A 20,846-nucleotide genomic window follows, 5' to 3' on the forward strand; every position below is an offset into this window, starting at 1 on the left:
CTATGTGTGTGTTACTGTCCTCTGTCCAGGGACCTTTCAACCCTGAATAGTGGTGTCCTACCAACAAAGGCAGAATCAATCAATGTTTTTCATTAGCTTCAAAACCTTCCGACTGGCATCATGGGGGGGTGGGTGTGTGAACAAGACAGAGAAAAGGAGGACACGTTACTTTGTTGCCTCTCAAATTGCTGCTCAGCTGACAATTTATTTCTAAGCGTATCCATAGTTTCTCTCAAGTATTTGGAAAATCAAGTTTCCCAAGCTTTAATATAAAATAATCTCGCAGTTTTCCAACTCTATACTTGCACTCCAAAACAAAGAGTTGAACGCAGAAGAATGTACATGCAGAGTTCTGTGTTGCAATAGGCCTGAGTAAGAAACAAACACACAAGCATATACCCCTCAGCTTTTCCTTTCAGTCCAGTTCTGCAAGATGCAGTTTGGTTTTCACTAATCTTGATCTGCTGGAGGGCACCTACCCACCTCCTTCAGCTGATTTTCAAGGAGTAGTACAATCTTGACCTCAACTAATGGTAAAGCCAGTGACGTTTTGGGTGGGGTTTTTTTGGGTTTGTTTTTTTTTTTTTTTTTTTTTTTGGGGGGGGGAAGGGGATTGTTTGTTTATTTGGCTTGTTTTGTTTCCCCCCCCCAAAAAAATAGTCTGTGCTTTTCAAAAGCTGCTCTGCACCTCAGAGGATCAGGACTGCTCCAACATGAAACTCAGCACTGCTGTGAAATTAGTAAAACTTAAGTGCTGGAGCATTCTGTGTTATCTGCATATGCAAATGAACGTGCTTAGCACTTCAGTGTTAACAACTTGGCCATTGATATTACATGCTGGAAAAAAGATAGTATTTCAGAGGAAAAAGAAAAGCTGCCTACCCTGGAAAACACTAGGTGAGGTTTTATGGCTGGTTTCCATTACTGCCCTTTTGTGAACCAGAGGACTTTTTTTCCATTAATTGTGTTTATCAACTGTGAGAGGAGGTGGGTGAATCTAAGCACAAGTCAGAGACTTTCTGTGACTTATTTGTCTAGCACGGAAATCTATGTGACAGGGGCTATCAAGTGTCTATAATCACTTCATGTCCTATGTAGTTTGGGAGTCAAAGCAACACCCATATTCCGCCTGCTTTGTGTTAGGCCTGAAGTTACCGAGCGGTAAATTATAACTTCCACATGAATATGACTACATTTTAAACTGGTGGATGTCTTTTCCTACAAAAGATCCCGATTCCAATTTTAAGTCTATTATCCAAATGGGTTACATGAACTTGTGCATGGGATCCCTTTCTGCAAACGTCTGACACTGTGTCGCTGATCTTGGTGCGTCTTATTGCAACAATATCATGGAAGTAAATGGCTTTGGCTCTTTAGTTGCCACCACATACCAAGAGGAACAACTCAAGGTCTCAGCAGAAGCGTAAAGCTTTCTTCTGGTCCTATGGAAATGACTGGTGGCTTTACAACTCTTCAGGGGAAGTTGGTGTCACTATTGGAGCTGCTTTACCTTTCAGACCGTGTTCCGTTTGTCTGTTTCTCAAGGTGAAACTCCAAAACAAAAGCCCTACCTTCTCCCTTTTTGTACCTGTTAAAGCATTTGCTTTTGGAGTCTGCATATGGTAAATAGGATCCCTGCTTTTTGTGCATTTCTGCCTCAGTGGCAGCCAAGTCCCAAGGTAAACTGCATTTCTGGAAAAGTTGTTGCTGTTGTCCTAACAGCTGCGTCACATGAGGGGATGTTACTGAAAAGTCGACCCCCAGAGAAGACTTTAGTGTTTCCTGGTCACTGTTACTTTTGAGAGAAAGAACAAACAACACTAGCTTCATAATTCACTGGCAGAACTAACTGCTGTTTTTTATTTATTAGAGGGTTCCTGATCTCTCTTGCCTAGCCAGCACTTCATATTCACTGAAGACCAGCACAAATTCCGTAAAGACATAATCAGCCATTGCTCAGAAGTGAAGAACATAAAAAAGCTATAAAGATCGAAGAAGATTGTCCACAGCCACAAGTTAAGAGAAAGCTGTTTCTGATCTGTTCACATTCTTATGGTTTCTTCTATGAATGAAGTAATGAAGTTCTTCATTCCAGTGGAAAAAATGTTAAACAGTAGAACTGAGAAAAAAAACATAGGAAGAAGGAATAGGAGTAATTGCTGCAGATAAAGCTGCTGATGAGACCCTCAGAGGTGAGCATGGGTGCTGCCTTGGGCACTGGCACAGTGTTTTTCAACTGCCATGGGTCAATCAAAAGTTGATGAAATACTTCATCTCCAGTCTCTGGTGGCCAAACACAATCTCGCTCCACGCATATGGTGTACATTTTCCCTCCTAGTGCAGATCCTTTGAATATAGCTATCTCCCAACTCATTCACAAAGGTATAATTTTAAAAACAAAACAACAAAACAAAACAACAAGTGACAGGCTAGTTCAGCAACCAATATGTAAACAAGACAGTTGCTGGGTCAGATTCCTGTGCTCAGCCCTACATACCGTTTCCAAAGGCCGTTTACTCTGACACAGAGGGCAGAGAGAAGAGCTTCTTCTCAAAGTGGCAATGTCACTTTAGAGTAAACTATCAGAGACACTGGGACTATATCCATCTCCCGTATCAGTCCTGGGCTGCTGCTGAGACCTTGAATTGTAATAACAAGGCCCTTGTCTTAGCCAGCTTTAGAGACAGCAGATGTATCCCATCAGATAATCCATGAATCACCGTGCAAGGCGTACGCCGTACAGTGTCAATAACCTCACTCTCTTCTCAGCAGGTCGCCAGTAAAGCTCATTACAGGAAGCTGGCTCTGTCCTTCAACAATGTGACAGGTGATTCTCGAGGAAAGGAACTGTTCTCACTTCCTGTAGGACTGGCTGCCTGCAGAAAAACAGCAAGAAAGGGTCTGTCAGCTGAAAGCAGGATTTATTACAAGACAGGAGCTGCCTGAGGGCAACACTTGTTCAACCTGTACAGTGACACAAACACCACAAAGAACATGCACAAAGGCACCTTAACCACTGATGTTGCAACTTAAAAACGAAGAATGTATTTATGGCAACCAAACTTGTGGAGGAGCAGGGAGTCGCCAGTGCGCAGTCACACTCCTGACAAAAATCATTCTTCTTCCAGTAGAGATTTTTGTACAACTCTAGCTCCACTGTGCCCTGGACAGAACTTGGTACACTGCAAACAGCTTGAGCACACCCATGCAGAGGAGCTTGGAACAGATGCAGAGTTAGTAACAGGACAGATGAAACCATTCAACCATGTCCACACGGAGCACGTACGCACAGTTGAAAAACTCCAGATTTGGAGGTCCACCCTATGTGGAGCACGTACGCACAGTTGAACTCCAGATTTGGAGGTCCACCCTATGTTCTAGCCACACCACCAGTGTCATCCCTGTATCAGCTAGGAATCGGAATCCACAGAAAATCCCAGCATGGCTGGTTTTATTCGAAGGAGCTCAGTTTTGCTTTAAGAAACAGCTTTGGAGCCTGGCTAACAGCAGCAGGCTACATCTCAGGGAGGAATTTGGCCCCAGGCCTGTAGCTGCACTAAGTACCTGAGCTTCCTCTGCATTCCTCAGGCATTCCACACACTCCATGCTTCAAGAGGAACGGTCCAGCTAGTTCAGCTAGGTTTATGTAAAAGTAACTTATTTCCGGAAAATACACCTATAATAAATATTAAAAGCAAGCTTAATATGCGTCTCTAAAATAAGTCAGTACATCAAGTTAAGTAAAATCAGAAACTCATCTTTTTCTCATCACGCGCATCAGCTACAAAAACTATAAAAATTTCTCCAGAAATACCAAGAAATCCACAAACTAAAGACAGTCTTGCACTGGGACACAGTCTCTTGATATGTAAAAACCTACATACCTATGCAGCAGGCAAATGGGAGGCAGCAATTGCTAAAAATCTACTGATTGCTGATATCTATGCATCTGATAACATTTTTGACTTACAGGTAAGTCAGCTAGGAACTTAAAGGAACAGTAGCACAGAGCTTTACTAGGGAAACATTAGGGACTCACCTGCTTCTGATGCCTCCCTGCACCTTGAAGTAACAGCTGGGAATTTAATTACCTTTGAGAACCTCAGGTTTGGACATAGGTGCTTAAAACCCTTTTTTCGGTTCTTTAAAAATCTGGTCCTTATCACTTTCCTCTCACTTTTCCCAACCATAAAAACCTGTGTGAAAGGCACTGCAAGATGGACAACAACCAATAGGTGCTCTGTGACAGCAGACAACAACGCAGGATACATATACACAAAGTGAGTGGGAGAAGACTTGCTTGCAAAATAATTTCTTTGTTATTTTTAGCAGGAAGATAAGAGTTTAACACTCAATTGCTGACACCAAGTCTGTCTCACGGCACATGGGGACAGATAGAAAACAATTTCCTGGAACCCCAATAGAAAAGTTGGGAGAAAAGATCAATGCACACATAGTAAGATGTGATGCCCACTATACATTCAGCTTTAGGATGCACAGACACAGCAAAGATAAGAGGTGTATTGTAAGACAAACCCTATCTGATAAAAGTTGTAAGAGCCCAAGAGTCTGGACTTACAAATCACATATACTGAATCAACAGAGAAACCCAAGTGATGCAGAACTCTGATCACGCGCTGCTTTAATGCAATTTCAAAATACAATACATTACACATTGTGCCACTGGAAAAGGAACTTATTCCAGAGCCCTATAAGAGCAACATATGTATGTCACATCTTTCATAGGACACACCCCCCCAGGAGTGTAAAGCTGCCCTGGAGAAACTAGAACATGCGGAGGAGTTTTTACATACACACACACACACACTACGCTTTTCCCGTCTTCAGCAGAGCTTCTCCTTTTCAATGGGCTAGTGCTTTTGTAAATGAACTGAAACAGGAACCAGGGACAGACTCTCGGGTGTTAACACCACATTCGGTCAGAGCAGAACAGCGCTCCTATCATAGGAAACAGAAATCACTGATGTCAGAGGTAAAACACGGGGCATATGCAGCAAAAGTAAAGCCAAAAGAGCTGGCGGTATTAGCTAAGCACGGGACTGTTCAAGCAAGTATTCTCTAGTTGAACTCTAGCTGAGGTCAAAACCTCCCTTAACCACCAAGGACATTCCCTTCCATTGCCTCACCTGTACTCCCTTTATGAAACCACCCCATCTCCCTGCACATGCAACTGTGTGGAATGACAGTGAGTGACCAACACAGAAGACTTAGGAAGCTCTTTCCAGCTCTGTTGCTGATTCACTAGGTCATTTCAATTCTCTGTGTTTCATTTTGTCTACCTGTAATGAGAGTTAATGATATACACATACCTCAAATTTCTTGGGAAGGTTTGCAAGGTATTACGAGTTACCATGTTTTTGTGAAATGTTTAAAGATAACAGTTACAGCTAAAAAGTAGAGCTGATGTTACACTGTGATCAGATAATCATCACTAAACCTCTTACGATATGTTTGGAATCAGAATATAGAGCACATAGCTCCTGCCATTTTCACTGATGGACCCAGAGGTGTATTTGAATCCAGCCAGTCCCATCCACAGTCCAGAGCAAAAGCTTACACATTGCTGAAGACTGCATCTTTCTTCCCTCTACCTCCTCAAAAACCCCCCACAGCTTACAGACCGCACATGTCTTTACTGTTGTGTGAGCATCCGAGAGCAACATTTCCACTTTATTGGGCTTGCGTTGACTGGCTTAAAGCAAGTGTCCATCCTTTCCCTCCAATCTCAAGTCACAGCCCTCTCCTTTTCTGAGCCCACCGCAAACTAATACTGCTTACACTTCCTCAGACAATGACACATCCATATGGTTCTTAAATACAAGTCTCCAGCAGAACGATGACTGCCACAAGCAGCACACCATGCTTGGCTGCCCTAAGCTCATCTTCTGAACTGCCTGACATCTGGTCTACATTCAGTTGCAGCGTAGACACATACAGGGATCTAGATTCAAGAACATCAAACAAGTTACACAGCAGACTGAACAAGTGTCTAAAGAAAACGAAGTAGTCTAATGATATCTAGAGAAAGTCTGATCTGAGCCTAGAAGCTTCCCCCCAAACTTCTGAGAATTTGGGCCATTTCTCCACCCAGAGACAGGAAAAAGCGTGTCTCTCAACTGCTCACATGACAGCCTGGAAATAGGAGCGGTGTTAAGCAGGATATAATTATATGGTTGGATATCCTGCAGATGACAAGTACAATGTCATATACTCCTGGCACATTTGTAGCATACGACTTCATTCCTGGAGAGCTACTACAGCACTCCCTCCTTTCCCACCCCAAGGACTGACAAACAGAATGATGACTTTTCCCACTTACTCTGTCTGCTCCTTGTGGATGATCCTGAGGAGCTGGGACGGCTTGTTTGTTGCGGTCCAGACTGGGAGAACTGGGGGGCAATAGCTGGCATCTTTCCCTTTCTAGGGCTGGCACTCTGCGCTTCAGGAGTGCGAGGGATCTTGGGTTTGCTGGTGAAGGCTGAGGGAAACTCACTGTAGGAGGAGATGGAAAGGGTCAGCAACGCACGGAGAAATATGTATGCATAGTAAGTCTGCAACCAAGTGAAACCTGCAGTAGCAGTACATGCTGCGACGGCATGACAGGCTGCTCAAAATTCAGGGAGACTGCAAATGGAAAGGAACATGGCACCATAGGTATGCCCTGGGGCATGTACTCACCACACAGCCTCTAAACCTGGCTCTATCGACTGACCCGTCTATCCTACTCAAACCTTGTTCTTTGGACAACAGGATCGAACACGTTCAGTTAAATCCCTTGCAAACAAGTAATAGTTCTTTAACTTGTTTTCCCCATTGTATTTATCACACACAGAGACTCAATCTGAGGTGCAAAAGACCTACAGAAATGCTACAGCACAGGAATACATGCTTTTAGGGCACAGACACTATTATTTCTCCTAGGTATCGGTCACAATCTTGGCAGACACAGGCAGCCTCCCTGGCTCCCAGCTGCGATAAGATTTGCAGAACTCCCTGAAGGCTTTGTCAAAAGAGCAAAAAGCTGTGATGGCATCTATGAAATAAATTCCCTAAGCACACAGGTTACTTGTTCGCACTGAAAACATAAAACAGCTGCTGCTATTTCACAGTCTGCATGTGCTGCAAGTATACCATTTTTTAAAATTTAGTCCATGACTGTGTGAGCATATATCATCCTTCCCTGCGCCCAGCATCAATATATTCTTTCCCAGGTACAAAAATGGAGGCTACCAGGAAATAGCAAGCCTCTAAAATAATTCTGAATCTATATTCATGTTTGCTCTAGCGCGTCAATTTTCTCTTAAAAGGAGAAAAGGTTAAACTGAAACAACAGCTACATGAAAAAGCTCATCGTATTTAAAAAGCAAATAAAAGCAGAGCCAAAGGCAGGACATCGAAAAAGGTGCCACCTAAAGACAAGCGATTAAAACGGAAAGTCCCCGTGTTATTAGCTCCATCAAAAGAACCCTTTGTGACCATCAGAAAGGGTGATTAGGAGGATTTTCAAGACATTTAATCTCCCTTCCTCCCCTGGGAATGTTGCTGAGTCAGTGCTGATTAGCCCTTCCATACCCCTGCTTCACCTTGCAGGAAGATTTGAGCAAGTGTTTCTTTCATATTTCAAACAGCATTAATTGTCGGTATTTTGCATATGTATATGCTAACTATTAAGGACAGAGACATGCTAACTGTTCTGCTAAGAGCCATCTCTGCAGCCCTCTACCTATCTATGAGTATTGTAAGTATTACCCTCGTCTCATTTCAAAGGAGGAGGTGGCAGATGGCAGCAGAAACACACCAGCAAAAAAAAAAAAAAAACCAAACCAAAAAAACAGAAAAGTAAGATTGGCTCGATAAAACCCCAAGCCACGGACCACAGACATAGTTAAACATCTCTCTCCATAAAATAGTCTCATTGTTATTGCTTCTTCGTAATTTTATTCACTGTGGTTCAAGAGCTAGGTTTTCAATTCACTAGTGCCCTTCATGGTGATCTTATGTGTACTATGATATGTTAACGTGGTAAAAAAGGAAGGTCCAACAGCCTCACAGCAGTTTTTGAGCCACAAATGAGCGCTTCCCCCCCCCCCCCCTTTATTCAGCAATAGATAACAAAACCCTGACTCCGTATTCCCATACACTAAAAAGTGTTTTTATAGCCATCAACACTCTTCAGAGTTTCACTGCAGTAACCTAGGGCAGCTGGACTATCAACACTTTGGGGACAGAGCAAAGTAATGCAGCCAGAGTCACTTTCCCAAAGAGACAGATACACAGTGGTCAAACAGGATGGCTCACAACTTTGCAAGCTCTTCAGGAAAGGATTATATGAAATAAGCTGGTAGCAAACACTGTGAAGTTGAAAAAACGCTGCTGATTTTCTGACAGGATGCAGAGCAGATTTTGGTCTCCATATGCCCAGGTGTCACAGAACCACCTCATCTTTTACTACGTCAATAAATAGGCCAAGATCTACAGAAAAGAAGTAATCCTCAGACTAACAGAGAAAACTGCTATTTGGCATCCTTTAGAACTTGATGAGATGAAGAAAGAAGGAGCAAAATCTAGCGTGGGAAAATGTTCCACAGTATTTGGTAAAGGAGTCATTTATGACAAGGTGTGGTAATTTGAGAGCAAGTGCTCCCAACAAAAAACACTTGGCCTTGTAGAACTGCATACCACTGGCGTCGGCCATCGATCCAGCCTGTCCAGATCCCTCTGTAGAGCCATCCTACCCTTAAGCAGATCATCACTCCTGCTCAACTTGGTGTTAGCCAAGGACTGCTGATAATTTTTTTTTTTTTTTTTTTTTTTACAATTTTACAATTGTAAACTCAAGTCTATTACAAATTTATCCTTGATTAGCTGAAACGTACAACACATCTATATTCTTACATGATCAAAATGCAGCAGGAGATAGCAGGGGCAGCTGCCAGTCTGACATGCATCAGCTAGAACAATCATTTGTTCCTGTGGAAATACAGCTGCAATAGACACGCCACGACTAGGGCCTCATTCTTTTCTCAGACTGATTTAGCATAATTTCACTGATCTCTGTGCATTTAAATTCCCAATTTATACCGCTAAGGAAGAGGGGAAACAGCAGTGACTGCTTCATCACCACAACTCAGCCCTCCTTTTCTCATACATATCTTTTCTAGGAAGGTCTTGATATTTGCCTAGTAGGAAGGAGACATCTCTTACAGTGGTCAAAACTATGACCAAAGCAGCGATTTATTCACTGTTTATTTTGCAAACAAATTAAAGTATGCTTCCAAGAATGAAAGAATGAAAAGGCAGGTCTAGCTATTGCAACACCAACACATTAACAAAAGACCCTTGACACAGGAAACGCTGTGTTCGCGTAGACTGTGAATGGCTACATTCCCATATCCGTAACTCGAGGCTGCATTTGTAAATACAGATTACTGTACTCATGCTAAGGAAGCACGCAATGAAAAGATACTATCGTCTTCGGCAGGATGCTGCACCTGTGCCTTGAGTTAGTGATCCATCTATTACTGAGATTTAGACATACATTTATGAAGAAAAATTAAACATTACTGGGGACATGCCTTTTTAATAACAGATTATGACTGTAGAGATGCAAAGCCTCTCACCAAGGTGGAAGGTAAGATGCTGCCAATTTGGCTTGCTTCTTGCAAGCCAAAGCCTGAAAAATAATCTCTCTCTCCATCACAAAGCAAGCAATTTGGCCATAAAATTCTCATTGTCTATTTATATTTGTAGTATGCACTTAGCTACTGTCAGGACAAGCAATAGAAATAAAACGAGTAAAGCTGTGATAGAGGTATGACTACTAAGCACTTCAGCTGCTAACCAGTAATAATTTGTTGACAATATATAATTTCTCAGATCTCACCATGGAAACAGCACAACTGGGAAAAAGACAAAACCAAAATGACACCAACCCCCCCCACCCCGTAAACCACACACAGGCATCTGTAGGCCAGAAGGAAACAAAGGTCTAAGCAGAGAGTCCAATTTTGAGAAGTGCTAGAGCTTTAACTGACACAAATAACTAAGCACTTCTGAAAAATCATATCCATAAAGAGTTGGTAAAACCTTTCCTTTAACACATCTCCACCCATTCTGTGTTTTACTTCTGGAATGTACTTGCTTTTAAAATTTCTCTACACTCAGTGTTTAAAACTTGGCCCAATCAAATTAGCTATAGGAAAAAGCTGTTAATGTCTGAAGGACACATGCGGGCCCTGAAAGACTTCAGTAAACCTTGGTCCAATTGCTAATGAATTCCTAGTTCTCATCCAAGATATAACATCACAGTCCTACATATGACAAAGGCTTCAGAGGGCTAAAGGTATGAACAGCAGAAGGAGAGCAAGATCTTTCACCTTCTTTTGTCAGAAATTATTTCAAGGAGTTGAAACCCATTGATGGGAGAATTCATAGTATTGCCTCGCTTGCTATACCCATCTAGTGGATAAAACAGGGACTCTGGTCAGCAGTGCTAGCAACTCAGCATGTTTAAACACTCTGAATCCACTTAAATGCTTAATTTTTCTTCCTTCTGCAAGTTAATTCCCACCCTGTTCCCACAGTCCTACCTATTTCTTTACTAATATGTGATTTTTCATGGGTTAGAGTCAAGTCACCTAAGGAAGCAATCAGGAAGTTTTATTTGCAGAAGACTGCCTTATGCATACATGTGAAGTTCATTAATAATGTACTGCTTGAGATTTCTCCCATTCTGAACCAGATGCTTAGAAATTGAACAGCTGCCTCTGGCACAGCTAAGGGTATTTTGTTTGGCAAGCACCACCCCAGCTGTCTCAGACCAGACTGCATCATACATCAAATGACTTCACAGATTGTCTTTACAGCAGCATGGAATTAGCTGGTAAGTTCCCTCAGACTCCTCTTGCACTTTTAGATACTCCTCTGGATAAATCATACCTATGCGATTGTCCATTTACTTTGTCCTGGGTGAAGTCAGTAGATCGGGAAGACAAGATATTGTCACCAGCTGGGATGCTTCGGTCCATTCTATGGCTTGATGAGAATATTTCAGATGACTTCATTTCAACTGCTATTTAAAAAAGAAACACAGTTCAGTGAGGAGTTGTTTCTTTACAGTTTTACTAGAAACACAATCAAGTCACGGCTCCTGCTGTATGACGGAAACCTTGAGATGATGGCAGACTACTGAGTTAGTGTGGCGGGTTGCATTACGGTTCATCAGTTGAGCCAAGACAACTGCAAGTATGCACACCGCCAGCCCTTTGCAGTTGGAAAGTAAAACACGCTTGGATTGTTTTCAGAGCAGCTATACTCTGCAGTTGCAATGGGCTAGAAGCGTGCATCAGTTGACATGTATCAGCTGATGACTGATATCTCATTAAAGGCATAGGAATGCAACCATTTGCAGTTGTCTGTACATATCCATAGTAACAGGCAGACTCTGTGGACAAAAACCAGTATTTTACACTTCTGTCAGACTTCAGGTCTATTACATTTGTTCAATATACCTCACTTTCTGCCTTGCACTAACGGAGGAGGGAAGGACAGACAGTTCGCTGACAGAAACAAGGCCACCAAAATGTGCAAATTCAATAAGAGTTTAGGGAAAAATCCCTAGCTCCACTCGTCCCATGCTCAGGACAGGCTGCTGTCCTGGTTTGCTGTCACATTCCGATACGGATGCAGATCACTTTCAGGTCACTTTCAGACAAGCATTTGGCTGCCCAGTGCCTGTTCTGTCTGACATTCAGCATAATACATGTAGCCAGATGACCAGGGTTCATCTTTAGTCCACAAGTTTTCTGCTCAGAGAAGAAAAAAAAAACAACCAACAAAAAAGAGAGCCAGAACTATTGATTCCTTACCAAAGTGATTAAAAGGGAGGATGGACTTAGACAAAATCAGACCCGCTCAAGAACAGCTGAATGAATCCAGGTATGGAGGACATTAAGAACTGCTTTCATTTTTAGAAAACAAAGAGGATCAAGGTTTCTTGAGGCTAAACTTAGCTTCCTTGAGATATGACCTTGATGATGCTAACTGTTCATGTGAAGCTTTTACTCTGTTTTTTCAGTCTTGAGCTCTTACTATTCATTTCATGACTTGACTGCATGAAACTCTGAATCCCAAAGTATTAGTGTGATGCTGGAAAACACATATTCCGAAGTGAGCAGGATCCTGGTACTGCATAATGACCATCACGCCAGGATCAGGACTCAATAAATTGCATATTTATTTCACAGCAAACATGTTTGTCAACGCATGATGAGTCTCTAGAAGCAGTACAATTATTTTTAACACCTTTCTTTTGTGTACTATTCCCTGCCATACCTTAAAAGTCACTAGAAGAGAAAGGGCTTATTTTCCATTATCTTAAATTAAAGCCTTTCCAATGTAAGAATTACTAAATCCACTGCCTTTTGGAAAACATGGGATGTCCAATTATCATTATACAAAATGAAAGTCCTGTCATTGACGTGAACAACCAGGTGATCCAGCAGTGCAGTCTCTCTTTTCTCTTCTCTTAATCCTAATTTCTAAATCCCCAAAGATAAGAAAGACAAGCATGTATTTCACTGGCTACTTGGAAAAACCTGAAATAAACCTCTGGCAATCCTTCAAGCAGCTCAGTGTTGTTTTACAGCCTGGATTAGGGCTAGGAAGAATTGTCTCTGCCACACACAAAAATTATTTGTCTTTTTACATGTATAATGCATATAAGCTTGCAATATGCGATCTATTCTGACCCCCAAGATTTTTCTACAAGAGTGTACAATCTAGTTCTCTTATTAGTATGTACATGTGTATAATTTTGACTGAAAACAGCTAACAAACTGTTTTAGACAGAGGCTACAAGCAAAGGTCTGACAATATGAAATATTAAAGTAGGCAGGAATTTCTTCAGCATGAAGGCTTTAAATCAATATTCTCCATCAAAAAGGAACAACATTTACTTTGCTGACGTACTCAAGTTCCCTGTTTAAATCTCCACAAACCTTTACAAGCAAACTGTCAGGCAACATCAGAAGCACGGAAAAAGTAACAACGTGAGTGGACACATTTCACTGGCAAGATATTATCAAAAGGTGGTTCAGAAGGCACGCTCAGCTCCTGGTGGCTGCATAATGCCCTAGAAATTGCATTTAATTACACTTTAAAACAGCAAATAGGAACACCTTTGATACCTGCTTGGCTTAATTTCCTTTATGGAACATGAATATGTAAAACTTTTTTTTTTTTCTCTCCTTCTACTTAGGAAAACTGTCAAGTCAGTACGCTTTTGATCAGTTTACAACCTCTGCTGTTCTGAGTTGCTGCCCTGGCCAGCCAACCTCCCAGCTACACTCAAGGTGGTACGGCACGAAGTGAGGCTTGAGGACAGCAGCTCGCATTCCTACACAAGTGCCCATCTTGAACAGGAGCTTCATCTGCTTCTATCATATGGCTTCCATTCAGCATGTTATATTTATCAGGTCTGGGCATTACGCAAGCAGATTCCTGTCTGCAAGACCTTTGTTACTTTTCTCAGAATCCTTTTCATTTCCTCTAGGAAATTTAAAAAAAAGAAGAGAGAAAAAAGTATGCTATTCCTTTACTGCTTCAAAGCATATTTTGCAGCAAAGTAAAGGCATGCTTTGTCTGAACTTATTAATAATTCTGTACCGGATATGCTGCAAGATCCTTTATCTAAGACTTCAGAACATTTTGCCTTAAATCCCTAATTGGAAATGTTAACGAATCCCTGCAAGAAGGTTGAAACTCCCACATCTGAAGTTCCATGATCCTGTGGATATCAGTTCAGAAATGAAGTATTTCAGAAGCCTATAATCTTTTAAATTCCATCACATGTTTCTGAGCTCTCAGGTCCAGCTGAGTTTGCATTAATTTCACTTTAAGTTGCAAGGACAGAATCTTTAGCAGCATCACTCACAATGTAGCTATACAGCACAGGGCTTCCCATCCTCCACAGCCTTTTACGGTTTGAATGTAGTTGCAAATCTAAGCAGATAACTGCAGCTGCCTTCAACTGTAATAGAGAGGTCTAGCCAAGAGAGCCTGCAGGTGCCAGCGGACAGTGATTCATTTAGATCCAAACAAGGGTATATTTGATTGAGTAAGGGGCTTTGCCTGTTGGGAAGTGCACTGTCTCTGGGCTGCCCTAGACAGGGGACATCATGGAGTGAAATACAGTATGCCTTGGGTATGATCCATGGCCCTTCCACAGGAAACAAGATGGAGCGAGGCAAGCGAGACCATTGGTCTCTGCTGACCACATATTACCTTTGGTAGCCGTTCATTCAGCTCGAACCAAAATCCAACCACATGCTCCAAGGTCCTGCAGACTGCCCCAGAGGGCCAGTTCCAAGGCTACATTTAAAAAACCCAAACAATCTACAGCACACAAGCTAGGCCCCAAATGCCTGCCCCAGTCAAGAAAGACAGCAAGAGTTAACAACAGCCTTCACAGAAGATCCTTACATGAAGGGGAAATGCAGAGGTCAGAAATGCTGGACCTGCTCCCACCACAAATGGGAAGATGACCACTTGGCAGGGACTGCAGCTTCTCACCCCTATCACGACATGAATTGGTATCGTTTTCCGGCCTGGAGGAGAAAGGAGAATGCAGGGCGATGAATGTTTGCAGTATAAAAAGTTGCATGACAGTAAATTCTAATTCCTTCTAATTGCCTGTAATGACATAGAAGATACTAAAGTTATTTTATATTTCATATTGCAAACTAGTGCTAAGGACGTAATTTAACTGCATGACTGTAGGTCCCCAAACCAGCTGATGTTAGATGTATTTGAAATTAACATTTTTTCCTACTGCAGTAAAAGAGCTGAGCAAAGGAAACCATAACTCCTTGCAGCCTGAAGACACAAAATACCAGCAGGACACTTAAAGACTGTAGCAGTGGGCCTGAGAGGTCTTCAATACTTAGCTTTTTCAAGGATTTAAGATTTGTTCCTGACTATTAAAAGGATTTAGCTTCACAGAGCAATATGTAACACAGACTTAAAACAAAGCAGGTAAGAATTAGAACTGTTGATTTCCAAGTGAGGTGGATCAATGTGAAACTGAAGTAGCTGAAGGACAGAAGAGGGACAAGATTGCTTAGTAATAAGCAGTATAACACAGCAGAAGCAAGAGCAGTGTGAAGTGCATGAAAAGATGGCAGACACAGAAAGATTCCCTACCCAATATCAGGTGAAGGTAACTAGGCTATATTTCTAGTTAGAATGGATGCAGTCCAAGGAGGCAGTTAATGATTTCACAGCTAAATCAGTTTCTAAGGAAACAGCTAGCAGAATATTAAGTAGTTCAATCCCCCTTGAGTGATCTCAGCCGGTGAGTCTTTAAAGAGGAGGGAAAAATAATAAAAAAAAAGAAGTGTGTGTGTGTGTAGAAGTAGCTTTCCAGTATTTCCTGGCTCCCTCAGCTCCATACAGCAGTAGCTTGTCCATATAGAGATCCCATGACAATTCATCTGAAGTAACTAGAGCCTTGTCTGTGCTGGGAAGTCATAGAAAAATTAGCATGGAATAGTCGCTACATGTGCAGTGGCTTTTCCGCATTAATTTTCTGTGTGAATACTCCTATTCAGCACTAGAAACGTCTCCCTCCCCCCTGCCCTTTTGGAGGTATGAACCAACAACTCAAAGAGATATGTTACAGTATCTCCATCAACTGCTTCCTCTTTCACAATGTTTTAAAAACATGTTTTAAAACCGGAATATGTTACATCAAGCCTCACATGAAGAACTTCAAACAAGTTATATTCACTTCAATTCTGAATGCAAGCATTTACACAAATTTGAATGTAGTTTAACTATTCTGCTGAATAAAAAACTTTATATAATAATTCAGTTCAACTGTCCTTGTAGACAAGCTGCATACGAGGCTAAAAAGTCTGACATTTTTCATGCCATTTCATCTGATACAAACACAAGCCATTTAAATAATTTAAAATATGAAATACATCCAGTTCTGATATTGCTTTCAAATTAAGGCAGCTAAGATCTGGTCACTTCCATTGTTTCCCTTTTGCAAGGCTTCCTAAAAGAATACTCCCTCATTTTAGTAAATGAATTCGTACTAAAATTAGAACAGCCTAAAAGCCATCAAAGCTTGTCCTTTTCTGTTGCAAAATCTAGTTTAAAAATGTATTCATCTATTTACTGCAGTTTTCTAGCACACAAATCAATTAGATATAAAATACAAACTTCTCATTCAGGGTGGTATCTCATGCTTCCTACTTAAAACACAGGAGCACCAAATACTCATATTATTTCTACCATTTGGCCAGACCAGGAGGGAGATTAATTTTCACATAATTACCATGTTAGATTACTGCTGATTACATTTTTCCTCTCTAGTTTGTACAGTGAGTCAATCTGTAAAGACTGCTTCATACCATCAAACTAACACTTCTCTCAGACCCAAAGCTTCCAAAACCAGTACAGTAGAAAGGTGTTTTTAATTTGTATCCAGCAGCGACCTGAAGCTGTCTGGTGGAGCCATGAGCTGCGCAGCTGTTCACAAGAAGATTCAGTTTTTGACAAAATACAGGACCAGTGTCACTCCAGTATCCCGGGATACTGTTAAGAAAACATACTACCTGGGTAGATTGTGGTAAAGACAGGCACCAGATCACTTCTAGAGATTATTTCTGATGTATAAACTGCAGCGTGCTACATGGCACCAGGAAATAAAAGCCACTCCCCCGGGTTTGCCACCAATCTGACTTCCCATAGGAAAATCACTTCATTTTCACAAGCTTGTTTTTCTCTCCACTTATAATGTAATGCTTAGATGCTCCAGTGGCAACTAAAATTTATTCTTGAAAAATACTTTCTAACTAGGTTGTAAGGCTACCCTAACAGCCGATTCCACAGTATCAATCCAGGTCACCGTGCCCACCATGGGCAAAACACTGTGCAGGGAAAGTGGGACCTTGAACTTCATAACACTGACCCCACAGTAAAGTCACACTGTATATTTAGTCATGTATTCACCAGTTTAGATTTTTAAGGCCTGCAGTTCTTTTGGAGGACTGCAGGAAAAGGTTTAGATAATCGCTATGCTACTAATATGAGCTTATATTAATTTGTTACTGTTTTCTTCTTACACACAAACGTGCATTTAATATATAGGGAGAGGGCTTGTAAAAGCTGTGGACATTATGATGGTGCAAAAGTCGGCCACTGTGAGAAAGGACACAAAGTAAAAACTCCAAATCTGCATTCTGGCTATACCAGGCAGAAGAAGTAGGTGCCATGCTCAAACAGATGCCATTTTTTTCCAGGCTAGTACTCAAAACAAAAATCAAGACTGTGCAAGACAAATTCTGCCCTGGGATAGCCAAAGGTTCTTTTTCTGCTTTGGAAGCATGTGTTTCATTCATCTTGCAGATGCCTTCCAGGGCTTTTTCCATGCCCAGATCTGGTATGTTACACTTGTCCATTCTGAGGCCCTAGTAACATAATAAATATAATCCGAAATGAATGGGTACAGCTGCAAAAAAGATATATTTGGATGACTCAGGAGGGCTCCCAGTCTGATCACCTGCTTGTATCACTGCTAATGCTAGCACAAGACAGTGGGGGGAATTAACATGGGTTAGATAAAGATGGGACCACTTCCTATCCACAACAATAGACTTATATCAGATTCAACTACACCTGTGTAACTACAGGCTAAAGCAGTCCTCACTGTCTTCTATATGGATCTTCCACACTAAACTGGGGAAGAAGCGTATTTTAAGAAATAGAAAATATGAACACGAAACCAAAGAATGGCAGGGGGGAAGACATGGGACAGTGTTCAGACTTCAGCGCTGATATGCTCTTCTAAGAACCACTTCTTACCTTCTAACTTCATGACACTTGTATTTCAGGTTACCCATTCATTTTCATGCACTTAGCTATACCAATATTGTGACTTTTGAGTACTATTATCTATACTTTGTTAGAGTCACTCGTAGTCTCTCAGCTTAAGTATCTGCAGAAATGAAGACATTAAATCCTCATGATAAACTGCTGCCTGTATCATAGCTACCTGGATTTGATCAAATCCAAATCTGTATGCAAGTGGAAGTATAAAAAAATCATTTAAATTTGAGATCTCATTGGTATTTTGCTTCCTCAGTGAAAAGGAGTCTCACATCAGAAATTAAGATATATTTGTTCAACGGGAGGCACAGCAATTTCAAGGAGATCTAGACTGTAAGATTTCTTTATTTCATTTACAATGCAGCCTCCTACCTCTAACCCCGATCATGTCAAGAACAAGGCATCACAGACCCTCCCACTGGAAAAAGTATTTATTCCAAAGCAGGAATCTGACATATACCAAAGTTTTTGTTTTTCCCATTTTCTTTTTAACCTGTCCTCTTATGGGTGGGTAGCAAATCTCTCCTGAGCAATATAGTTTCTTGCTTATAAAGTGGAAGATCCCAGGTATTTTAGACACTCTATGCAACTTACCAAAAGAATATATTATGAGAAGATGAAAGGACTATGAACATGAAGGATATAATGCAAATTTTAATCACACTGATCAGCAAACATTTACTGAACCATTCCAAGTATGTGACCTCAGCCAATGGACTTTTCTCTGCCTACAATATTCCTCTCTTTTCTTTTTTTAAAATTATCTTTAAGGAATGACAATGGCAATGCACTTTTAGGTAGGGAAGGTTTCTTTATCAGGCATTGTTGGGTGGGGTTTTTTTGTTTTATTTTTTAAAGGAGTTTAAAAAAATCCAACTTGGTCTCATTTTTTTGGACTTACATTAGGTACGTAGTTCTGTGATAACCTGGTGTCACTGGTCTCTGGAGAGGCTCATCTATACTCTGATGGACACCAGGAAACAGCTTCTTCTTGGTTTTTGGAGTATGAGTCATTATCTGATATGCAGGAAATAAAGAAATGGAAAAAAAAAAAAAAGAGAATGCAGTAGAAAGACAGGTAACTGGAGCCATAGAGAAAATTCTGTAAAAACATTGCATCAAAACCGAAACTGCATTCTGGTGTCACTAGATAAAATTCCCTGGAATCACTGACATCTTATCCATAACATCTTATTTCAGGTCACGTTTCCATCACCAGCATTGGTAGACCTATGGACTCCAGGATCCAGAAGGCATACAGTCACATTTATCTCAAATTAGTCACAGCACACTAAATGGCATTCATGCTAACTTTACACTTTTTTACTTAATGGCTTTTTGCTGCTTGAGGTAAGACATACAATACCTGATCTGGCATAATGCCTGCAGGAGCAGTTAACTTTTCAACTTTTTTTTTTTGTTTTTTCCAAAATGATTTCAGACCAGCAGGGTGTTCCAGTATTAACTTGTTCAGCACTTTGCTTTGTGTGCCCACGGAGTCACTGATGTAGCACTAGAACCCTAGGGCTGCCTTTAGCTTATTATTAAGCCACAGCCTGACCACCTCCTGTGAAAGGGTAGCTCAAACTTATTCCGCTTCTTCTGAACGGCAGCTAATAAAAGAGACTGTGAAAGATTTGGACTGCTATGCAGGTAGAACCTGACTCTTCAAGCAACAATTTGAAGGAAAAGAAGACTTTAGAAAGTGACGAAACTGCTAAAATGTAACACTTAATCCAGCAAATTAATTTATTTCAAGATGCTAGTGAGTGGTACTCACTCCCAAGTACTCAGTTGTTAGCAGCTTCTCTCCTGCAAGCTCTCCCAGTTGAGGTTGCAAAACCTCATCTTTGTCCAGATCAGCCTCCATGATGTCATGATCCTCCTGCAACAGCAACACGCATGTTATTTGACCCCAGGTTCCAATAAGTTTTCATTTCAAATTTAGTTCTCAGTTCAGTAGTCATTTGGATGATACATACTTTCCAGATATACAGTTAGTAGTGCACATATAAGTGGTAACGTACAAGCATTTTCTATCAAAGAAGTAGACATCTAAAGACAAACTCACCTAAACTTTTGGTATAACCAGAAACTCAAGAATCCTGTGAGAAGAAAAAAAACCCATCCCTTTTTCCACAGACACTATGCCAAAAAGTACAGTTTGCACTTCAAAAGTCTTTCTCCTTCAGATTTCCAATCCCAAATAATTATTCCTTGTTTGACCTAATAACGGCTTAGGAAAAATCTCAGTCATTAGTATCTTTGTAGAACATCGCAAGCTAGTGTGAAGAGATGCAATGTTCCTCAGCATTGCGATGCTTAAGAAGCAGCTGGTATGAAGTTTGGAGTTTTAGTTTTTACAGATCTGCTGAAGACAATCTAGTCATACAGTACAGACTGAAACAAAAAACCTGACAGCATTTCTCAGCCACTTCTCAGAAAAGGTTACTCTTGTTTAAAAAAAATAAAATACCACAAACCCCAAACTTAAGGTAAGTCAATTCTAAAAACCAAACCAAAAAAACCCCAAACCAACCCACAAGAAAGTTATCATTCAAGTAAAGAGGACGGTAGGAAACTTGACAGAAAACTTGTCTGGATCTTTTTATGATTCAGTATCATCAGCATATAAATTTAAGTTAGACTATAACAACTAGCAGGAAAAATAAAGTAAGCGTGCCTTAAAACAATTCATAGTCCTTCCTGAAGATAATGCTAACATTCCATGAAGTCGAAACTCCCATATGCATATTCAGCACATTCAGAGTACATCCCTTTATCTTGACAAAAACACTGAAGTAATTTATTGCTGTGTATTCTCCAAGAAGGAAAAAAAACCCAAAACATTTTATTACTCATCTACAAGAAAGAGAGGCATAATTTTTAATCAGTCAAGACAAAACAAAAAAATTAAAAACATCTTTATT

At 40.8% G+C, this 20,846-nt stretch overlaps 1 protein-coding gene across 1 annotated transcript in view; it reads right to left on the reverse strand.

Annotated features, from left to right (window-relative positions):
* Positions 1 to 2,694: 2,694 nt before the first annotated feature.
* Positions 2,695 to 20,846, reverse strand: part of ARMC9 (armadillo repeat containing 9) — a 66,446-nt gene continuing 48,294 nt past the window's right edge. Inside the window, exons 19-24 of the mRNA XM_009883347.1 lie at positions 19,697 to 19,801; positions 18,818 to 18,933; positions 14,503 to 14,627; positions 10,960 to 11,092; positions 6,341 to 6,513; positions 2,695 to 2,876 (exon numbers count right to left, since the gene is read on the reverse strand). Coding sequence (XP_009881649.1) covers positions 2,854 to 2,876; positions 6,341 to 6,513; positions 10,960 to 11,092; positions 14,503 to 14,627; positions 18,818 to 18,933; positions 19,697 to 19,801 — 675 coding nt within the window. The 3' untranslated portion in view covers positions 2,695 to 2,853. The remainder of the gene's footprint in view (positions 2,877 to 6,340; positions 6,514 to 10,959; positions 11,093 to 14,502; positions 14,628 to 18,817; positions 18,934 to 19,696; positions 19,802 to 20,846) is intronic.

The sequence above is a fragment of the Charadrius vociferus genome, unplaced genomic scaffold, assembly GCF_000708025.1.
Source record: "Charadrius vociferus isolate BGI_N301 unplaced genomic scaffold, ASM70802v2 scaffold214, whole genome shotgun sequence".
Classification (NCBI taxonomy): domain Eukaryota; kingdom Metazoa; phylum Chordata; class Aves; order Charadriiformes; family Charadriidae; genus Charadrius; species Charadrius vociferus.